The 24,702-nt window shown below is 36.9% G+C and overlaps 2 protein-coding genes across 2 annotated transcripts in view; both read left to right on the top strand.

Moving 5' to 3' along the window:
- The first annotated feature begins 1,578 nt into the window (after positions 1-1,578).
- Positions 1,579-6,397, top strand: LOC121419772. Its single transcript, XM_041614225.1, has 4 exons — positions 1,579-1,708; positions 3,124-3,285; positions 5,216-5,273; positions 6,013-6,397. The coding sequence occupies exons 1-4, from the start codon at positions 1,588-1,590 to the stop codon at positions 6,299-6,301; spliced, it is 630 nt and encodes a 209-aa protein (XP_041470159.1). The 5' UTR covers positions 1,579-1,587; the 3' UTR covers positions 6,302-6,397.
- A 9,992-nt stretch (positions 6,398-16,389) lies between these two features.
- Positions 16,390-24,702, top strand: part of LOC121419771 — a 51,085-nt gene continuing 42,772 nt past the window's right edge. Inside the window, exons 1-2 of the mRNA XM_041614224.1 lie at positions 16,390-16,577; positions 21,576-21,821. Of these exons, the coding sequence (XP_041470158.1) occupies positions 16,514-16,577; positions 21,576-21,821 (310 nt within the window). The 5' untranslated portion in view covers positions 16,390-16,513. The remainder of the gene's footprint in view (positions 16,578-21,575; positions 21,822-24,702) is intronic.

Below are 24,702 nucleotides of genomic sequence, written 5' to 3'. Positions count from 1 at the left end.
TGGCGTTTTAGACAGCGTATGCCCGACGTATGAGGAATTTGGCGAATACGCTGGCGTACGTCGAATACGTTACGGGTAAGTTTTGCATACGTTAAGAGTACGCTGAAACACGCTGGTATACGTCGTCATACGGCGAGGTCGTCGAAAAATTTTGTGCAAGCACACAATTTTTCGACGTATGCCAGCGTATGGCTCATACGTCCCGCATACGCGGGTCATAAGTTGTAGGCAAGTTACGCGATCGTTGATACACGTTGACACACGTTACTCGTAAGTTACTCATAAGTCGATGTACGTCGAGATAATGTCCAGCGTACCCTAAAACTTACTTCTAACCTATGAGTAACGTGCTTTGAACGTATGTGTAACTTAACTCCAACGTATATTGACGTATGAAGACGTGCTCGGACGACCACAAAACTTACTGAACGTGTTTATAACTTACAGCTACCGTATAATGGCGTATTGACAACGTTTATAGGAATTGGTATATAAAGGTGGGGTTCACAGGAGTTTTCTTCGACATGGCGGTGGTGTTGATACGGTGATGTATCGTGCGGTTATGATTTGAATAGTCGAGCGGCAGCCTTTTTAAATGCTACGACACGTGTTCGTCAGCGATACGCTGCCGCGCGCTATGCGTAAGTTAGGCTATCGTAGGGCATAAGTTGTGTACGCCAGCAATACGCTAAGCATTCGTTGGAATACGTTACTTATAAGTTAACGAAGCGTTCGATGTAAGTTACTAATACGTTATGTATACGTCTAACTCGTTATGAATACGCTAAGTATACACCGAGAGTTGAAAAAAAAACAAAGTTCAGCGTATGCCGACGTTTTAGAGAAATTTTGATACGTGCAGCGGCTGTCTAAAACGCCAAGGTGTGACAGCGCCTTTATTAGTCGCAAGCCAGGGTGAAGTTGAAATGGTTTTATTTTGGGCCACATTTTTATTGCACTTGTTAAATATCTCGATCAGCATTATTTCCGTAGAAATTTTACCCATCGTCCCCTTCCTCTCTATTCTCTCTCCCTTCATTGACCGTTCTCCCCCTATATGCCCTCACTTGCTATTATATGACACCTAGATAGATCCTTGTGATTTGATTGGTTATTTGATATCGTTCATTCAGCCCATTTTGTAATGAAGTCATCAACCGTGCAATTTTGGATTTATTCATCGTGCAATTTTTGATCCATACGATTTTGTCCATTCAACTCGCTCACCGAGCCTGCAGCTCAAGCACCAGCAGTGCGCATGTTGCAGTGACGCAACAATCAACAGAACGAACTCGCACTGCATGAGCACGGTTTGCATCGAAATTCATGAATTTCGTATGGAAAAAACACATATTTTTTCGGTGTCATATAAACCAAATAATGAACGCCTCGTTGAATGGATCATTTCATATTTCACCTCATGAAGTATTCTGTCCATTGCACTCATAAACATCCATTATTTGTATATTGTTCAATTTTGTCAATTGATACACATTACACTGTTAACGACATACAGTATGCAAAGATGTAATTGTTTCGTCTACTTTCATTAATGTTGCAGCGTAGGAATCTGCTTGAGAAAACATAATGGACGGGATTTCAGACAAGAAACTCCTGAACATTGGTAATTCGATCGGGAATAACGACAAGCTCTTGGCTCTGGCACTTGAACTTGACTTCACACATGCAGAATATAAGAATTATAAAGGTAGTGTACTTTATTACACTCAGTACAACAGAATGGGAAACAAGAACTATTCTATGCCAGGCTGACACTTGCACGACTTTTAGCTACGATTTTGTCGTGGCAAGTCGTGCCATTTTGGGGCACGAACTGGGAGGCTCCCGCACTGTTTACGACTTGTTCACGCATAGTTCACGGCAAGTTCACGACGAGTTCACGAATGCGTGACCGTCAGTGTCTGCATTGACACGAACTGGCACGACGAGTTCACGCATAGTTTGCGCATAGTTTACGTACTTCCCGCAATGGCACGACGAGTTTGCGCAATTCGGACGGTGTCGTGCTGAACTATTCGTGAACACGACGTGAGCTGTTCGTGAACTATTCGTGACAGTCGTGGCATGGCACGCACTGCCACGCATCCTCCCGCATCGTCCCGACGAGTTCACGAACAGTTTGCGCATAGTTCACGACCCGGTCGCTAAATTTTGTCGTGACCAAAATTGTGAACATTTCAAAATTCTCGTCCCGACATGGCACGCAGTCACGACGTGTCACGACGTGTTTACGCACACTTCACGCCAGTTCACGACTAGTTTGCGCACTGGCACGAAAAAATCGTGCAAGTGTCAGGCTGGCCAGCCTGAACAATTATTTCACGAATCAATATTGAACGGAAATGCTGCACGAGTCCATTAAGATCGATGAGTGCAATATTGGCCCTTACCACTGATACTTCTGTATCGGCCGCACAGAAACGCCGTTAGCTTAACTTTGCGATGCACGTATAATCAAGACTACTAGTACCGTCATCATCATCATCCTTATCATTACCATCATTGACGATGTTATTTTCATAATGGCTGGATGGTCGAAATGTAAAACTTAAAGGACAAGTCCACCCCAACCAAACGTTGGGGGTGGACATTTTAAAGTTTCGCATAATTTCACAAAACAGTTATATGAACATCCTTGTCGGTATGCAAATGAGGATACTGATGACGTCATCCACTCACCATTTATTTATTTTGTATTTTATTATAATTATGATATATGAAATATTCGAATTTTCTCCTCATTGTCAAGTGAAAAAATGATTAATTCCTCCCTGAACATGTGGAATAAGCATTGTTTAATATTATATATTTAAGTTAAGTTTGCCCTCATAGTCAAATATGTAAAAAAATGAAATATTGTATGATTCAAACAATAACAAACAAAAGAAATAGTAAATGATGGACATCATCGACTCTGTCATTTGCATGTCACTGAGTAAAAAAGAGCGAAACTTTAAAGTACCATAACTTTCTTATTTTACATCCGATTTTGATGAAATTTTTAGGGTTATGCCAGTTAGATTGTTCTCTATTTATTAAAAATCCACATTTGTCTGGGGTGGTCTGGACCTTTAACGTTATTTAATTTCCATGTGTTTTAAGCGACCAATCAGGGAGCGGGTGACGTCACCTCGGCGGGCACGATCTCGATGCTGTTTTGCTGGCGGGAGAAGATGAAGAGGGAGGAGCAAGTGAGGGTCCTGTCATGCGCACTAGAGAAAGTTGGCTTGGTGGAGGTAGCGGAAGAACATCTAAAGGAGAGAGGTATGCGACTTACATCAGTGGGTATTTCACAAAGAGTTAAGCATGACTTAGAGTCGCTGTGAACTGTCCAGTTATGTGCTGAATGTAAGGCTTCGCTGCATTGGTCAAATGAAGCTACAAGGACGCGCGCGGCTCCCTATTAATCAATAAGATTGCGCGTTAAAGCATCATTTGCGCGCCAGCACTAAGCATGACTTTAAATCATACTTAACTTTTTGTGAAACACAGACTCCCCAGGTGAAGCTGTCCGTAAGTTACGAGCGACTTAAAGAAAACCAAAACCCAAGTAGAGAAGCAATCTTATCGGAAGGAGTAAAATGAGAGGAACAAATTTAAAAAAACTTTCATCAAAATCGGTTATGAAATAAACAAGTTATGGGAGTTTGAAAACTCATGGGAAAATATAATCCACACCATATATGTCAAGGTCAAGAGGAGATAATGTGAAATATGTAAAATAAAGGGGAAAATCTGAAAATATGTGTACAAAACGAATGGAGAGTTGTCCACAAAATCAGCCATTTTGAAACACATTCGCCAATTTGAGGAGTACAACAAGACTTTTTAATCGTCCATAACTTGCTTGCTTCATAACCGATTTTGATGAAACTTTTTTTAAATTGTTCCTCTAATTTTACGCTTTCCAATAAGATTGCTTCTCTTCTTGAGTTTTGGTTTCATTTAACAAACGACCGGTGATCATTTCCTGTGTTAAATGATACACCAAATTTTCAATGATGTTGACTTGGCTGCTATGAAACGGTCAGCAGTCGTTCGTTAAGTCGCTCGTAAAATATGGAGAGCATTGTTAAGCACCTACTCGTAGTGTCGATAGGTGTACATAGAAGACTACACAAGTCAATCATCCGGTGTTAATTTTTTTCGCTGCCAGTTCACCAATTTGGGTGTTATATTCACACTCAAAGGCCCGTATTCACACGCACAGTTTAAATCAAACCCGGATTTAAAGTTTTGGTTTAACTATGGAGAGCCAATTTATAGGCACAAAGCCCTAACAGTACACATCCAATTTATTAACTCATCTGACACTCAAATTTTCTATAGTTGTCTGTGAATCACATCTAAGGCATTTTCCTTCATTATGAAAGCAAAAGGAAGCAAAATAGTAAACATATATAGGCAGATTTTTTTTTTTTTTTTTTTTTTGGGGGGGGGCACCTCATAATTTTAGAACATAGATTAACCGTGATCTAAGTTAAACCCGACTTCAGAATAGGGTGCAATTCTAACACACAAGGGTTTTGTCTTCACGGGATAGTAACTGCTGTCAGTTTTAACACCCTACTTTTTAGGTGATGAAGCCGAAACACTTGATGAAAACATGTAGAAAGTAAGATATCTGAGGGCAAAGCGAATAAGCTTCGGCTTCAACTGTGAAGGGGCGCGAAAAGAAAAATAAATGAAGGAAAAAGGTGGGGATAACTTATAAATTGAATGTACAAAGTTAGACCTGCTTAAGCGCCAACATGATCCTGTCTTGTAATTAGGGAAGTCAGTAGCCGGTTCTTCATAAGTTCCAGGAAGGGGTGCAATCCAAATGGTGTGTTCGAGAGGAGAAAAATCAGGCAAAAAAGCGAATGGTTAAAGCATGAAAATAAATCTGACCAGGAAAAAAAAGCGGTAGGTGGTTTTCAACACGTGGGATCACAATTAAAGTTTGTGTACATTTGAAATGCCCATTTTGGCAAATTTGAGTGAACAATGACACAAGATAATGAAAATTTTCCCTTAGCTATCAAGTATTTACTACATTCATATCGGTATACATTACCTTGGGACTTTAGCAATGTTGGTTTGCAGTTTAAATATGGAGTTTGAATATAGTAAAACAAATCCAATTAATTATTGCTTTTTTCGTACAATGGATGGTTTTCAACAGCGACATCTATTCAATGTTTCTATCTTGCAGCTGAAGCGCAGCAACTGGCACCCAACGATGCCATCGACCGTGCGATACATGTTAAAAGGTATATGCAGATGCTCCATTATTTACATACTTATTCTCGTTTATACACCTTACATGTACACCGTAAAAAAAATATCCCAAAAATTTCAGGAAATTTTGTTAGGGGTCTGTCAGGATCATAATCACAAGAGTTACATCACCTGAAATTATGACTTAAAATCATTGACAAGATACTCTGAACAGAAGATGGTGAAACATTCCTGGACACCATTGTTTGAAACAATTTACTCAAATATAAAGCGGTTTACTTCTACTGAGCATTAAATATGAGATTTTCAGCAAGAAACTGATCCACAATGTGCTGCACCCAGCCCAGGTGAGGTAAATGGGTATCGGTAGGAAGTAATTCCTCAAGAAGCTGTGTGCGGTGTGAACGCCTAGCTTACCCGGTTAATATAGGTGCACCTTGAGCACCTAACAAGGTGGATATGTGCGCAATATAAATACCCTACATTATTATTATTATTAATTTATTAATTCATGTGTTATGAACTGGATAAATTGGCAAAAAATATGCCTTTTCTCTGCAATCGTGGACTCTGGAAAAACGACATTATGTTTGCAATTGTCATCTCCGAAACTTAGGACAAAATTGATGTACCGGATCACCATTTTTTCGGCAAAGACCTCCCAGCTGTTTTTTTGACAGTTGACCGGCATTTCAATATTTGCTCGATTTTTTTTGGTAAACAATGCGTTAACTTCTAATTTAAAACAATTAATTTCATCTCTGGTAATAGGAACTTGGGGGAAAGAATCAACGAGAACGTATCCGAGGGGCAGCTTCTTCAGATCTCTCGCGAATTCCCAAATGAAATATTCGACTCCTTCTGCTTGAGGTTGGGCGTCGGTTTAAACCAGTCCAGCAACATCCTAACAAAACATTGCAAGGATTATCACAAAGCAATGATGGAGATTCTAATGATGTGGAAGAATAGAACTTGCGGTCCATGTGAGGAGCTAGAGGGTGCATTGGAGTCATCGGGAGCAGCAGATCTGATAGGCAGCATACTTTACAAACCAAATTGATAACAGTTCTCGGTCGACATTGTGGTTACACTTCGTAATTCCGAAGGTTCGTAATTCCGAAACACGTAAATTGCCTTTGCCTCGATGTTTGTTAATCCGAAAACGTAAAAGGGTTCGTTAATCCGAACATTTGTTGCGTTATTCCGAAGGTTCGTTATTCCGACGGTTCGATAATCCGAAAACGAAATAAGATTCGATGTTCCGAAGTTTCGTTAGTCCGACAACGAAATAAGGTTCGTTAATAATTTCGTTTTCGGGCTAACGAACCTTCGGAACCACGAACCTCATTTCACTTTCGGGTTAACGAACCTTCAGAATTACGAACCTCATTTCGTTTTCGGACTAATGAACCGTCGGACTTTCAAACCTTCGGAAATACGTGTCACATCCTGTGTCACATTAATATCAAAGTGCAACCTTAAGAGAGTTTTGCATGGACTATACTAATTATTTCTGACTTTGTTGAGAGACTTTTGGCTATTGGTGATAGTGGTATATTTCTCTTCCAGGCAGAGATAGCAAGCCCACTCTTTCTTAGGTTAGTATTGGACACCTTTTTTTATTCACTATGTTAAATAGAATTGGGTGGTTGCTTCCATCAGTTTCCTATTATACTTGGAAAGCTGAGTTTCATTTTTGCATTGTTCATGTTTCACAGATCAGTTGTAGTTCCTGTATCTCAAATATAAAAGTCAGAAATAATATCAAAATGCCCCTCAGAAAACCAATCAGTTGTGACGACACATCGCAGCACGCAGACACAACCAAGTTGTCAAATCATCAGTCTGCCTGAAGACCGCCGAGAGCTTGAAGCCGACGGTAATAGACCGAGCTGACCAAAAGGTTTATTGTAAAAATAAGAAAAATAATAATGATAGAAAATCCATCAAAGAATAGAAGAGTTATTGGAATTTTGATAATTTGATATGTGACGTCACAAGCTATCAGCTTTTCTAAATATCGTGTGTTAAAACAAATCAGTGAAATGCAGTTTTCTTAGAAAATTAAAAATGTTTCTTTTTAACTGGACTTGTTGTATATCAGAAATTAAAGGGGAAGTTCACCCTGAAGAAAACTTTCTTGTAAAAATAGCAGAAAAAATGGTAAAAAATTTTGGTGAAGGTTTTAGGAAAATCCGTTAAAGAGTAAGAAAGTTATTAGAGTTCAAAGTTATGGATTTGTGACGTCATAAACGAGCAGATGTCCCATGTGTTATGTAATATAAAATGCATAAATTTCAAATTTTGTATGGTTCCTGATGACTCAATTTTGTTTTCTTTTCATGATCGGGTGTGAAACGATTTGTCTATTGATATACAAAAGTTACAGTGAAAAACCATTTTCAATTTTTTGAGAAAATGACATTTCATTGATTTTTTACCATTCGCTATGTAGGAATGCTGCTCGCATATGACGTCACAAATCAAATAATTGAAATTCTAATAACTTTTTAATTATTTGATGAATTTTTCTCAAACCTTCGGCAATATATTTCATTAATTTTTCTGTTATTTTTACAATAAACTGTCAGGGTGAACTTCCCCTTTAAATCAGAAAAGGGTGGTGCAAATAAAACTGAAAATGAAAAGAGAAACATGGTAGGTAGTACGCGTGTCTTTAGGTACTGTAGTGACATTATTTAGAATATATGATATTAGACAAATTTATAGAGTGTTAAAATTAGATTTAAATAATAATGTTATATGTTAGCTTGACTTGTTAGTGTGGAGTATTCACAAATTAGCATCTTAATACTTGGTGATTCTTTAAGTCATTGGGCAGTCTATTCCAATACACTGGTCCAAAAAAGACGAAAGATTTTTTTGCTAATAGAGTACGGGTTGGGGATAGGTGAAAACAATTACGTTGTCTCGTTGGGAAATCATGCATGGAGGTGTTTTTACAGAACATATTTGAAAAAAAGTATGTGGAGATCATATTTACCTAGTTTATACATAGATTGGGCGAGTTGGCAAAGATATAAATAATTCACTTTAAGAATATTATTTTGGAAAAAAAATACATCTGTGTGTGATCTGAAATGAGTTTTAAAAATTATTCTAAGGGCCTTCTTCTTCAACAACATTATCCTTTGTAATTGTGTTTGGATTGCACAACCCCATGCCAAAATGCCGAAATTAATGTATGGTATAATGTAAGTAAAGTGTGAGGTGGAAGAAATTATTTAAGCTTGTTAATGAGCCGATGTTTCTTGAAATTGTTTTGCATATATTATCAATGTGTGGTTTCCATATAATTTATTGTCAGTATAATAACACCCAAGAATCTGGTCTCTGATATATTTTCAAGAACGGTATTATAAAAAATTAGATTGTCAGGTAATGTATGTGCTTTACTACTAAAAAGCATATAATTCGTCTTTTGCGGGTTAAGTAATAGTTTATTCGCCTTAATCCAGTCAGTTACATGTACGAGTTCAGAGCATACAATTCTTTCAAGTTGATTTGCGTTATCATGAGAAAAGAAAATATTCGAGTCGTCAGTTAACAGTATGAATGTGAGTAAATTTGTTTTTTTTTCATTGACATAAGTAAAAAAAAAAAAGGGCCAAGTAAGCTTCCCTTGGGTACTCCGCATGTGATAGGAAGAGTGGAAGAAATAACGTTGTTAACCGATACAAATTGAGATTTATCTTTTAGGAAACTCCTGATAACGAGATGAGTAATGAAATAGGACGGTAGTGAGAAACAAATTGATTGTTTTTTTTTGTAATGAGGGATGACTATTTTTGTGAGATTAGGTAGTTTCCCTGTGTATATAGAAATAATGAATATGTTGAAATAATTTTCTTAAGTAGGAAGTCAGGAATACTATCGAAACCTGGACTCTTCTTTGTGTGCAGATTGTTAACATTGTTAATCTTGTGTTGGTAAGATTGAAAAATATAAAGTTAGTGTTTGGGTTTTCAGGAAAATTGTTAAACAATTTTTAATGGGACTTTGCTTGCCAGATTGTTTCAAATATTGTGAAAAATATGAATTAAACTTTTTTTACTACTAAGGTGTTATCATTTTTTTTTTTATTATTTTTGATATAGTGGAACTTTAATTCGTTTTGTTTAATGCACCATTTATGATTTTCCAAGTGTTCTTCGTAGCAGTTTTGTACATATCGAGTTGGAAGGTATATTTTTGTTTTGCCAGTACGAAGTAAAGAAGGTGTTTTTACATGAAGTTTATTTAGAGCGGGATTAGTCACTCAGTTTGGACATGTCTTTATAGTAATGGGCTCCGTAACACAAAGATCAGCGATCAATCGCTAAATCGACTGACCAGTCAATATCAATGTTACAAGCGCATTCTGTTTGAAATACTGACCAGGGACCAATCGGTGCGGTTCTTTCATATGTGCAATTCATCGCAAACCTTTGTGTTACGGAGCCCAGGTTGTTCTTTTGGTTGATTGATCCCAAAAGTGATTTAGTAATCCAAGGGTGGAGCGGGACTTTTTTATAATTTAATTTTCCGTTAATCGTAAAAGGAACGTAAGTATCTCAAAGAAGATGTTAATTTGGAAATGAAGAAGTCTTAAGCGTCATCAACGTCTGTGGATAAAAAACAATCTGTTGTACAGTATTTAAGTCATTAATTAGATTGTTTATATTGCAACCAGTTATAACAAGAGCCCCTTGGGGACTTTGCGCTCACCTGAGCTAAAGGATAAATTTACATTTAACGACAGGAATCGGGCTTCGGCGAATGCAGTCAGCGTATCGTTCTGATGTGTGTAAGGACCCTAGTTCGAACCCCATTTGTTTTTAATTTCCGGGAGGGGGTAAGTGGTAATTTCTTTTCCTTTCTTTCTTTTTCTTTAAATAATATTCCTTCCTCGTTCCGAACACAGCTTTACTCTCTTTTTTTAATCTTCGTGTGAAATTCTATTCATGCCCGTATTCATTAAATCTTCTTGATTTATTACTTTGATTTTCAAGTTCATGTTAACACTTATTTGGGCAGGGGTGGGAGGGGAAGAGGATAAGTTAAAAGTCAAGTCCACATAAAAAATAATAAAAAAGACTAATTTCCTTTTTTGACAAACAGTTATGGAAAGAAAGAAAACAGGGGTCTGCAACTTAAGGTTTATTTATTTTTGCTCACATCACATTCCTTTTTAATTTTAGTTGCATTTCATCATATCAATATTTTGCAAATGTGATGATGGAAACTCTTCATCAAATCACAGTGGGTTACATTTATCATGTTTATGGCAGCTCTAAATGTTATAAGAGGAATTGATTTGTTAAACAAAATGGTGAGAAAACTAAAATACACCGTATACATGTCATGTGCAATGTAACAAACAACAAAATACGAAAGAAATTACAGTATTAGTGATAATCGGTTCTGTAATTTTCACATCGACTAGGATTAGCATATAATCGTTAAAAAAATTGGCAAAATCTATCGATGTCATAATAATATTTCTTTTTGATTTGAATCAGTTTTCGTGAAATTCATTTTTTCATTATAAGACTGTAAGTATGGTGGATGTGAGGGAGTGGCCTGGATGAAACGAAAGTGAACATGCTGCCAATTACCGAATTCCATATTTTTAGACAATTTCATTCATGGTAAATATTGCTATGCATTCCCTACATTCCATGCAAAGAGTAAAGGAGAAGTTCACCCCACCCAAAAAAAATCATTTAAATTCAAAGAAAAGCAAAATATTCCAGAAAATTTCACAAAAACGTTGATGTGGACTTGACTATTGACTTATATTCTCTTCCTCTCCTACCCCTGCCCAAAATAAGTGTTAACATAATCTTGAAAATCAAAGTAATTAATCTTGGATATTTGATAAAAAACAGGCCTGAATAGAAATTACATGAAAATAAAAAGAGAATAAAGCTGTGTTCGGAAGAAGGAAGGAATAAGATTTAAACAAACAGAAAGAACGAAAAAAATATTACCCCTCCCCCTTCCCGGAAAAAAAATAGTGGGTTCTAACCAGAGTCCTTCCACGCATCTAACCGAAACGCTGACGGCATTCGCCCCAGCCCGATCCATTCCCACTTCCGGTTTTTAATGGCATATAAAAATGTTGGTAGTCCGTGCACCGCTTCGGCAATTTTACTGCACTTTCAATCTTTTTGCGATGGACATGGTTTTGGGGGTTCCTGACTTTGCTTCATCACAAAATTTCACGATTTCTTGTAGTCGTGAAGAAGAATATCTACGCTTTATATTGGTTAGTATATCAATTTGACGCAAGTGTGATTTCTATGCGAAAATATGCTTTGTTTGTTCACATAGTTCCTTGAGAATTTTTTTCTATTAAGCTATTTCGGTCACCAAAATGCGTAAAATGTGCATTTTTTTTACTCTTAAGAAATATCAAATTTTTATCTATAAAATCAGACAAATTTTATGAGAAATGGACAATTAAATGAATAAGAGCTATTCACAGCTCACTACTATATGCATAAAACCACGGATGGCTATAAAAACCGCTAGATAAAATACTTTCGAACGGGCTGCGCACTGACTGGCACTGTAACGTTGGATCTACCTCGGCTCGACTAACGTTAGCTTGCTCAATGCTACCGATGTCCGACCGCGGCTGGGCCCCGCATTGGGGCCATATATTGCATGCAGGCATGACTGCATATGGGAGTAATACGATGTAATATCGATGTGGCAGATATGGCAAGTTCCGAATCGGGGTCCTCGTATAAGACACAGTAGAAGTCCGGATTTATTCTAAGTTAGTTGAGCCACATGGCCGATGTGCTTGTTTGTTATGTTAAAACAGTAGTCTGATACATTTTATTTAAGGCACTTGCCGGCTTAAAACGAAACTCGAATTTCAATTCGATTTTATTTTCCCACCGTGTTTGTTCCATTCAAGACACCGTTAGAAAAAAACTCCAAAACCCGAGTGATTTCGCACGCGCACGCGACCCTAGTGAATAGTATAAGCCCAAGTCACTACCCTCCGGTAATGTATTGTTTGTTTATTAATGAGGAAAATGGGCTATCCAACTTTTTTTTTCTTGGAAGTTGTTACTTTTGAATGGAGTAATGTCATTAATTATCCGTTAGGCACATCCTTATCCGAATCCTTTCAAGCTTCAGTGAACAAATGAATGTTATCCATTGTTGTAGGATCATCGCTCTAAAAGGAAGAAATTACAAACATTTTCATATTTTTAGACGTGCTAATGGAAGTACTATAGTAATCCCTAGTTCTTTTGTAATAAGCTTAGTAAAAACTCCTCTGTACATCTCTACCCAACTAAAGATAGCAGCTACTATCACCATGAGCACGTACCTTATAATTTCAGAGTATAATCTGGTGGGACATTGGACGAGAAAACTCCACCCCTTTTCTTTTTCTGTGAGAAAATTCATATTCAAGCCACTATTCCCTTGTGAAATAAAGGTTTTCCAGGTCAAATGTCTGCAGATTGGAACCAATCGTCCATGTAGGTATTTCAAATGTCCGTGTACATGAAACAAATACCTTCATAAGAATATGAATGTCCGATTAGGGATTTCAAATGTCCATGTTGGTTCAAAGTGTCCATAAAGCTAAATCAAATATTCGATTTATTTAGGGAGTTCAAATGTCCACGTAGGTTCAAAGTTTCCATATCGCTTTATCAAATATCCGATTAGGGAGACCAAAAGTCACATATGGAACTAAATGTCCAATTAGAGAGTGTAATATCCCACTTGGGGGAAAAAATGTCGTATAGGCATCTTAGTAATTGTCCAAGGTTTGAAATAATGATTACTCGAACATTATCACTTTATTTTCATTTTTCGCTTTTGAATTTTCTGTCACACAGCTTTCCCTTTGTCACCCCCCCCCCCACTCCCTCATTTCACAAATTTGCTGACCTCCTAGATTTTTATCCTTATTTTTATTTATTGATTTGTTCACTTTTTTGTCAATCCTTTCTTTTTCGGGGGGGGGGGGGGCGTGGTTTTGGCCGCGTATATTGTATTCGTCGTCTTTATTTTGGTATCAGGCTCTTTTCTCGTCTTTCCATTTATTCCACCTTTTCAACTTTTCCTTCTCTACTAATTTGTTATAGGCAAACAAACAAATGACATATAGTGATTTCAATTGTCTCTGTGGGTGTAAAATATTATGTTTCTTCTCTTATTCTGTTTTTTATCTACCAAATTATTATATTGCTTCCACTACATATCAAACGCCACACAACATGATCTACGGACAAACTACGGATATTATTTACAATATTGTTTTAATCAAACCCAGATTATATATATATATATATATATATATATATATATATATATATATATATATATATATATATATATATATATATAATATGGCAGTTAATTTCATTATTCATAATTATGAACAAAATCATTAGTTGTAAAAATGTTTGTTCCTTACACTTATAAAACATGTTTAAGTCATAAAAATAATTATTGTTTAATTCTCTTAAGTATGAGTTTATTACAAATATTGAGTTTTTCATATAAATTATTAAATTAAATGCCATGTTAAGGTTTATATATTTCATTTTTTCAGTTTTTGAAAGGCGAGTCCCTTGGAACTTACAAACTTGAGGGTGTTGTGATGAATTAATGGTCATTCGTTATCAATTTAAATAGAGCAAATTTAAGAATTGTCAAATCATAATTCCATGCATGAGTGAGCGTGAATGACTATCTTTAGTGCAGCTTATTAACTTTACAATGTGGGTCTCAGCAGTGTGTTCATTGGAGTCAGGAGAATAGGGGTATAGATAGGACTTCAGTTTGTGAAGTAAGCTGATGGAAAAGGGGCTAATTTGATAACAAGTTCTGAAAATTAGGTCATCAACGATTCAGTGGGCAGTGCTCGCTCAAGCATGAATACTTTTCCAACTTTTTGGTGTCATTTGTAATGAAAATGTGAAAATACATGTTAATTCATAATGGTTATATTTTATACACTCATTTGTATTACCTCAGCATAACGTGCAATGCTGTCAGAAATCCACTTAATCATATTTTGGTAATTCAGATAAACGTCTTAGACGATATTATTTTCAACGCTGGGATTGATTTTAATTACTTTAAGTCAATTTAATTAGACGTGGTGGGTAGGGTGTATCTAGCTCGATAAGAAGTAATAATTTTGATAGGCTCACTCAGGCAGGATATACGTACGCCTATTTCGAATTCTTGTACTTAAAATTACATCATTATGCAACTAACCTTGATTTATTAAAAGTACCTCTTATTTCTTCATTGATTCAACAATATGTCTGTCATTTTTTTTATATTAACAACTATCCATTTTTCCATATCATTTTCATCACTGGTGAATTTTCTTGTTTTAGACCATATATGGAAGACTATAAGAGTGATGCCTACATTGTCAATGCTCGATAAGAACAAATATTGAGACATAACAATCAATTTTAATGCATTTTACTTTAAAAATATGTTATTTATGTTACACTTTGGGAACGAAGCATGTTTGTTTCTGCTAAGCTTAAATGTAAAAGTATTTTTCCACTTTTTGTTTGAATGAATCAAATTGTATTTGGTTTTACCCTATTGTTTGAATATTTTTTTCTACTGAACAGAATGTCGATACTTAATGTGCATATCCGTCATACATTATAAGAAAATTTCAATTTCTTTTCAGCATCATTAGCAAATGGACATTTGAATTACCTAAACGACATTTGATTTACCTATGTACGACGTGATGCCTTAATGCATGCATGGTATTTCACAATTGCTATTGAAGGGATATTTGAATTCCCTATGGACGTCTTATTTACCTATAAGGACATTCGATTTGCAAGATGGACATCTGATTTACCTATTTAAAATAAATTATATTGGGCGGACATTTGACTTCTCTAAGGACATTTCATTCATTTATTGGGATACAATTCTGGCTAATGGGACATTTGAATTCCCTACTGGCATTTGAATTACCTAATCGGACACTTGCGGCCATTTGACCTGGAAAACCTATTTACATATATAGTAATCGTGAATAGTTTTCGTTTCTTAATGATGATAATGGGCTATCCAGCCCTGTTTTTTTTTCTTGAAGGTTGATGCGTTTGAATGCAGTAATGTCATCAATTATGCGTAAGACGTTTGTAAGGCGCCGTGTCCTTCCAAGCATCAGTACACAAAATAATATTATTCATAGTTATCGATTCATCGCTTAAAAAAATAGACATTATACTCTTTCATATATTTTTTAAAGACGTGCTAATGAAAGTAGTTTTGTAATCCCCGGTTTTTTTTGTAATATGCTCAGTAAAATCACCTCTGTGCAGTTCTACCCAACTAAATATAGCAACTATACTATCACCGTGATCACATATCCTACAGTGGCAGAGTATAATCTGGTGAGACAAGTTACGCACATTGGAAGTCGAGAAAACCCCACCCCTTCCTTTTTTCAGATTCAAGCCATTACCCCCTTGTAATATAGTAATCGTAAATTCTGTTCGTTTCTTAATGATAATAATGGGCTATCCAACCTTTTTTCTTGAAGGTTGATGCGTTCGAATGCAGGAATGTCATTAATTATCCGTAACACGTTTGTAAGGCGCCGTATCCGTTCAAGCTTCAGTGAACAAAATAATATTATTCATAGTTGTCGATTCATCGCTTAAAAAATAGACATTACACACTTTCATATATTTATTTAAGAAGTGCTAATGGAAGTACTTTAGTTATCCCCGGTTTCTTGTAATAAGTTTTGTAGGAAAAAATCCTTTGTGAACCTTTACCCGACTAAATATAGAAACTACTATCGCATACCCTATGGTTGCATGGTATAATCTGGTGGGACAAACCAGACAAAAGTTACACACATTGGGCGGGAGAACCCCACCCATTACTTTTCTGTGAGAGAATTCAGATTCAGACCACTACCCCCGTGTAATGTAGTTATCGTAAATATTGTTCGTTTCTTAATGATGATAATGGGCTATCCAACCTTGTTCTTTTTCTTGGAAGTTGTTGCTTTTGAATGGAATAATGTCATCAATTATCCGTTTAAGACGTGTATAAGGCGCTGTATCCTTCCAAGCTTCACTGAACAACAAAGTGTTATATCATCCATGAAAATCGGTTCATCGCTTTAAATATGAAAACATTTCAGACTTTCACATACATGACATATTTCTTAAGGACGTGATAAAGACGGAGTATACATAGGCCTATAAAGTTTAACACTTACCGTATAGAAATGGCGCGAATCGTATTTTCGCAGATAATGGTCTTTGCGTGTCTATGTCATCTTGTTCAATTAAGTAAGTAGTTCGGTCTTCATAGCATCATGCTATTTTGTTGATATCGTATTAATTGTATTGGCTCATGATAATTGTCATTTAAATAAATGAAGAATTTAGCTGTAAAAGGGGGTTAGGTCCACTTTGGACCATTCCGAAAAAAAACATGTTTTTTATTCTCACTTATTGGAATATTCTTATGAGAATCCATATTGTCATGATGTACTACCCTATCATGTGAACATAAAATTGGGTATAAAATAAATCTACCTGTCTTCAATTTTGTCTATATATTAAAAAATATCACTGTGGATTATTCTTTGCCACTTTCATTCACGTTTTCATTTGAATTTCAAATTAATCTTTGGTATCATCAGAGTGAATAAAAAATCCACACTGCAGAACCTGGCTCCCTCCTCCCAAAAGGCTAGACATTTCGCTAAGGAAAATCCCTAAGTACAATCAATTCAAATGCAAAACCAGCCGATTCCGAAATAGTCCCATCCCCTACTTCATAGATTTACTAAACGAGAACTAGATAAATTTATTGCCCCCCCCCCGACGATATGACTAGTACAGTTTGCTTAATTTGCTAGGATAGTCATCCTCATTCTACGCCTTGCCCCACTTAGTCTTATCTGTACATAATTTCTTGTCATACCTTTTGTTTAATTTTCATCTTTCTGGCTCAATCCTTTCTCTGTACTTTCTATCTATATCTCCCTTTAATTACCCTTTCCCCTTACCTTTTCTCTGTCTGTCTCCTTATGCTGTCTTTATCCCCCCCCCTCCTTTTCTCTTTTCTAATACTTTTCCTTCATGCATGTACAATGTGCCTCATTATAGTGTTTATAATTTGCATACTTAATATTTATTATGTTCAATACAATTATGATTTAATTTACTTTCAACAATCTATTGCCTTGTATTACAATAAGAAGTTCTAGTAATTTTATGTCAATGCATGTTTTTATTTAAGTATTTTTTTCTATTGTAAATTGTACACATGTTTTTTTATTCAGCCTTTGGCTGCGAGGCATGTTTTAAATAAACCATTATTTAATGAATTGAATTGAATTGAGCAGAAAACAATAAAATTTATGAAAAATGGACTAAATCTCTTTTGACAAATCAGTTCTTCAGAGCAGTTTAGTTGCAAAAGGTGTTAGGTCCACTCCAACAAAGTAATTTGTTTTTAATTCTCCCATATTTCAAAATTATTATTCGAAATTAAATTTTATGACACCCTAACATGAGAACATAAAATTGGGTATGAGAGAAATCTACCTGTCTTCATATTTTTAAGATATTCTTTTTCCAAAAAAAATTATGTATGGACCTAACGCCTTTTGAAAAAAGGTAACTTTTCTTTGCCATTTTAGTTCACTTTTTAATAGAAATTTCAACCTTTCTTTAGTATCATCTTATAGAGGTAATAAAAATCTATTGAAAAAAAATTGACTTAACCCCTTTTTGCAAGTGAGCTCTTCAAATATATATTTTCATCAGTTATGATCCCAGTCCGAAACTGCATACACTGCAAAAGCTCCGGTATTAACACCAGCCCGAAATCTAGATATGTCCACACCGGAGAAGGATTGAATCAACACCAGTTTGGAATCAAACCGATGCTGTTTATAGGGTGTTAGACCAAAACCAAACTGGTGTAGTTTAACACATCTCTGGTGTGGACATATATACATGTAGATTCCGGGCTGGTGTTAAATCAACACCGGTGTTTTTGCAGTGTAATTTGTCGGGTTGAAAGAAGCCAGTTCGGAGTTCCATATTTAATGAGATAAGCTCTTGCTTTGATGCCATGATTATTCATATATATTTTTTGGAATTGTGTTTTTCATTAGATCCCCCAAAACAACAATGCGCCCACTAGCGACTGGTACATCAAAGCTGGCCAAGTACAATGTTTTAACAACATGCTAATGCATTCAAAGTAGAAATGCAAAGAATACAGTCGTAGAATGTTGATTGGTATACGTTTCTCGTAAAAACTTTTGCCAAAAAGAAAAAACTCTGGCAAATAAACAAAAACGATGGCTAAAAAACTTATGCTTTTGAAAATTACACATTAAAAAACTCTGGCAAAAAAATGGCCCAATTTTTTTATGGCAAAGTTTTAAGGAACGGACTCCTGGTCTGTGCAATATTTGCATCCTGCTATGTAAGTCATGCTTACATGATATCTTGCCTTGAATTCTGCTTCTCGAAATGAAAGAAATGAAAGGTTAGTTGACCAAAATTGCCCAGGCACGCCGGAACACTTTCGGTCTTTTTTGGGGGGGGCAAAATCCCGAAGGGGGCACAATATTTTTGACAGCGTGAGATACCGAAGCGATCGAGAGGGAGAGGGCGTGGGACCCCCCCCCACGGTAAGGACTTTGTGTAAAAATGGAGTTTAAAAGTTACGTTTCTATTAAAGAGAATTCAAAAATAAATTTCTTGAGAATTAAACATAGAATTCACTACGAAAGACTATATTCAGAGTTTATGAGAACCTACGCGCAAAACGATCTTATAATTCGGAATGTGGTTTTCGTGTCTGATCAATTAAATTACGTAATACGCTTATATTGACTCAAAATACCAGAAATTACATTTTTCATGCAATATCCTTTCAGAAATATTTATTTATGTACATTTGCATACACGGACGACGCGAGAGAGCACAATTATTATAAGTTTCAAGGAGTGTATTAAGCAGAAGAAGCGTAACAACAGAACCAAAATACATTCTAATCAATGTCTTTTTGAATTCAAAATGTCAAACTGTTCTGACGTGGCAGACGACGATAAGCGCTTAAATCCCCATTCTATTTAAATAATTTCTGACCTCAGCATTGGAGAGAGTCCCTGATTATCCATGCATAGGAAAAACGTTTCATATTTTGTAACTGGAGGAAAAAGAAATATGACCTGCTTAATTATTGTCCAACAATTTAAAACTTTTCTGAAAATTTAAAACATTACTCGATTTATGTGTTTCCTTTGGCTGCAAGCACTTTTGGATGGCCCCTTCAAAATCTTCTTTTTTCTTTACATATTTTCTGGGGAAAATGTGACCATAACTAGGAAATGATGAATATCAAATTCCAGGAAATATTCATTTGTAAATAATCATGAACTAACAAACTACGGCAGTTTATAATGTACATTATGTAACATTATTTAGAAGAAAACAATTACATTCCAACAGCGGATGTGGTTGACGGTACACCATGTGGAGTTTTCGAAAAAAAAAGTGGATAGAGGAAGAAGTAAAATTGATAGGAGGAAGTAGACAGTTGATAGTCGAGTAATTTTTTGTTCAAACGGGCGTAGTCTTGATAAAGACAGTAAACCAGAAAAGGTTGAAGAAGAGGCTTGATTAGTTGATAGATGAGTACTCCTGCTCTGCACTCCTTTCGCCGACTCGATCAAGCTAGCATCTTCTCATTTATCCAATAAGCAATTACTCAATCCTCTATAACTCTTTAAACTTTTCGGTTTTACAGCTATTTTCAGATTCCATATATTGCTCGAGTAACTAGCGTTCACGCGCGTTGGTGATATCTGGTCCGGGGAGCGTTTCATGAAAGGACTTGTAGGACGTTTTATCCGACAAGTCCTGTTTTATCCGACAGTTACTATGGTAACAATGCTTCTCAACCAATCAGAATACAGAAAAGTTGTCAGATCTTACAACTTGTCGGACGAAAATATTGATGAAACACCACCCCGGTCTGAGCGTTTCTGGGCGACCTCGCGTTTGTTAGCCGACACAGCCAGCATGCAAATTTTTTAGTCTGAAATGTATTCATTATAATAGGCCCCCCATTCCACAGAACGGAGACCATTGAAAGACCACTGAAAGACTTAAAATTGGTGAGGTCTTACAGCGGTTTTGAAGATCAATGAAATTGTTCATCTCTGTGGAATGGCTCAGAAAGACCCCTCAAAGAACTCTGAAAGACTGATGGATATTTCTTGTCGTACTGGTCTTAGACTAGTCCTCTCGAGATCTTTAATTGGTCTTTCAGAGATCTTTTAAACAATAAGTGATCTTTCAGAATTATTGAGAGACTGCCGAAAGATCAATGAAAGACTATGAAGACCTTTGAAAGTTCATCGAAAGACCGCTGAAAGACTGCTGAAAGACCACTGAAAGACAATATTCCTGTAAGACCGTTGTAAGACTGTTTTGAACCGTTTCAAAAAGTTTTGGAGCCCATGAAGACCACGAAGATCACTGAAAGATTGGTCAGGACTCGTGTAAGACCTCAAAGACCATTGTAGGTTCATTGAAAGACCTCTGAAAGATCAACCAAAATTCATGGTCTTTCAAAAGTATTCCAGCGGTCTTGTTCTCTGTGGAATGGGGGTATTAAAGGTTAAACGTTATCACACTGTAATTAGATGGAAAAGGGGCTTATCAAAGGAATGTTTCACAGAGGGACATGTTCGTCAAAAGACACAAGGCTTACTAAGATGTGTAATTGCCCCGTCAGGGGCGAAATTTTTTCGTTTGTGACAAAAGAAATGACAATTCTTAAGCAGAAAAGTGCCTTTATCGTTTACTTTTGTCCTTAAATAATATCATTTTTCTACTTTTAGGGGGGCACATTGGGGGGGCAAAATCTCGTTTTGCCCCCCCAAAAATTTTCTTTGGGGGGGCAAGTGCCCCCCCTGCCCCCCCGCTTCCGGCGCCCTTGAAATTGCCCATGAGGTAAAAGTCTGCAGGAAAATTCGCAATATCTTGAGAAGCTAATATGCTTCTTAAGCTATGATAACTGGATCTGAACAATGTGATATTGGGGATAGAATAAGAGGAAACTGAAAAAGAATTCCAAAGACTTGGGGAGCAGAGCTTGGGAACGCCATATCACCCCAAAATAGTTGTTTTTTGTTTACAGATTAAAAAAATGATTTGCAGAACGAAGGGACCAACTAAGATTGTATGCCGGGTTTTATCAGAAAGATATATTTACGATATTAAGAAATATTTCTCTTGTTCATTATATACAGGCAATGCTCAGATACTTCTTGCAGACAGGGGAAGCATCCTGTTTGCCCCCATACCGCGGCCCGTGAAAGAGAACAACATATTCGATGCCGAATTCAGACGCATAAGTCTTCGAGAATCTAGTGTTATAACATCTATGGACTATGATCCCTTTGATAGGATGGTGTACTATGTAGATGTGACTTACAAGGTCGTCGAACGTAACAACCTTAATGGCACGGCTCGGCAACAGCTCCAGTATTCCTACAGTAAGGATATACATATATATATATATATATATATATATATATATATATATATTTATATTTATATATTATACAGATATTGACTGAAGGGGGGGGTGTAATATAAACATTATTTGGACCGCCGGATTTGTATTTTCCCGAGGGGTTATATTTTCCGAAGCGCGCAGCGCTGAGGGAAAATATGATCACGAGGGACAATATTAATCCTTTAGGTGGTCCAAAGAATATTTTTTTACACATCCCATCAGTCAATATCTGTTATATTAGATAGCCTCTAATGATGAAGATAAAGTTAGGCCTAACGATGCATGCAGCCTGTTGTTTATGATGTTCACAGTGATTGACTGAACTGGCATAAATCTAACGTTAGATCTTGATCTTTTCTAATCTAATCAACTTTGTCTAGGCCTAGCCCTAGATCTAAGTCTAAGTTCGAGTCCAGTCCAGGTCCAGGACTCAAGGCAGGCCGATAATGTATGGTAACATCTAATCCACAAGAGGGCGCCATACACGTAGAAAAATATATTCATGGACCGGTTGATCAATATATTCATCGATCATATCACGGACCGGCTGGGAAAATACATTGATTTTGATCATATCACGTGACGCGCTATGGACCAATCGAGCTTGGTTATCTGCCTTGGCTATCTAATATATATATATATATATATATATATATATATATATATATATATGAAGAATAGAGCAGAATCAAGGATGAAGCAAAGTATACACAATGCTGTAAAGCTTTCGGCCTGGCCTTCTTCAGTTTTTATTTGGTAAAGAAAACAAAGCAAATCCTAGAATAAGAACGTACATAATGGTCAATAATAGTAAATTAAAGCCGAAGCAAAAATTTGTAATTCGTTATCAAGAAGACCAGGGTCGATGTTATATGTCTATATATATATATATATATATATATATATATATATATATATATATATATATATGTATATATATATATATATAGGTCATAAAGGTGGAATAAAATATTTTGGAATAAAAATCGTCAGTTTTGTTGGCATTTGTGGTAGTTGAGTGATTACACAATGTTTCCCCATTACACAGGTGACATTATAACATGAGAAATTTGTATTACGTAATAAATTCTTTTGTTGTAGACTATAAAAGCCTATCAAATGCATATGGTATTCTGTCCCTTTCTCTGATTTAGCACTGTGTTATAAGAAGGTTGCATTTTTTTCGAGTACCTTGTACCGTTTGAAATTAAAATTGGTAGAGACGTTCCCTGGACTAAGCCTGGTCCAACGCCAACAGCAGCACGCGAGAGAGGGGTAACACTGCGACGGGGTGGCTACAAGCAGACTGATATCGCAGAAGTCCCTGAAACATCAACGCGAGGCCGGGAATGTGCGGCCACGGAAATCTCCAGGGTGCGTTTATTCGACACTTTTTTACCCTAAAATCATGATTTGAATCATGATTCAAATCACGATTCTGCAGAATCACGATTGCGTTTAGTCGAAATTGAATATAATCATGATTAGAATCACAAACATGAAACACGAAAAAAGGGGCGTTTGGAAAGACGTTTCTGTAGAATCACGAACGAAAAAGGTCGTATGAACGATATCGTGATTTGAATCATGATTCTATGACGTCATTGTGTCGTGCTTCTTCCGGGTTCGACTCAAAGGCGCGCGCTGTGTTTCGTGCAGGTTAATTTTCGTGTAGCAGTATTGCCAGCATTTAGGAATTATAATTCTGTGTATTGTACCCCGGGGTTGTTCTGTAGCGTCATTTGTATATTTCATTGTTTTCATCCATCATTTCTTCAAGTTCCAAAGGCACAAATTGGACTGACGATGAACTCAGGGCTCTGCTTGTGCTTTGGGCTCAGCCTGAAGCACAAGCATCCCTTACCGGGATTCACAGAAATAAGACGATCCCTTTCAGCGGCGCTTGCGAGGGAGGGATTTCAACGGAGATGTGGCACCGCCTGTCGAGACAAAATTAACAGAATTCGTGCCCAGTACAGGACCATCATAGACAAGAAAAATCGATCGGGAGGTGGGAGGGAGGATGATGACTCCTTCTGGTTCCCGATCAAAAACAATATGAGGTACAATACACGGAATTCTGGAAGTAAAAGATTTATTTTTCGGAAGCCGAGTAAGCGTTGCACTTGCACAAACGATCGCGCGTTAGCTCCGGCGGCAGCAAAAATCTAGCAGCCGACGTGAAGTTAGAAACACGTGCGAAAATGTTGACCTATACTTCCTGGGTCAAACTGCGCACTGTGATGCGCACTGGATCGGCCCGAATTCAGGGAGAAACAGCGTTAGAAAGATGGTCGTATAAACGCTGATTCTGTCGGATCGTGATTCATGCTGCTGTTTTGAATCATGATTCAAATGGTGATTCAAATCATGATTCTGGGTCGAGGTCGCATAAACGCAGCCCAGGACTTCCCAGATTGACCATAAGAAGAGATGATCGCCTACTATTAACTTTTAGCCGCAGAAACCGGAAATTGCCCACGAACCGTCGTCGTCGCCTGTGGAGGAGAAATCATGGGATCAACGTTTCCCGGTCAACCGTTTCATCGCAGATTGCTCTAACATGGTTACCGAGCACGACGGTTGACCAAATGTCCACGCATGTCTGTTCGCCACAGAGAAGCTCGTCGTCTTATGGCAAGGGAGCACAGAAGGCTTCATCCAGGACATTGGCAATATGGTCTTCACGGACGAGAGCCGGTTTAGTCCAGGATAGAAGAGGCGTAACCTTGTTTTTATATATATACAATATTTTTTATGGTTTCTTGTCAATTCGAGGGTGCTGATTACGAATCTGAATGATGCCACTCGTGTAACCTTGAGCATTTTCCGCAAATTGGCAAAATCCAATATGGCCG

Source organism: Lytechinus variegatus, chromosome 8 (assembly GCF_018143015.1).
Source record: "Lytechinus variegatus isolate NC3 chromosome 8, Lvar_3.0, whole genome shotgun sequence".
Lineage (NCBI taxonomy): Eukaryota > Metazoa > Echinodermata > Echinoidea > Temnopleuroida > Toxopneustidae > Lytechinus > Lytechinus variegatus.
This window is presented reverse-complemented; position numbering and strand designations above follow the sequence as displayed.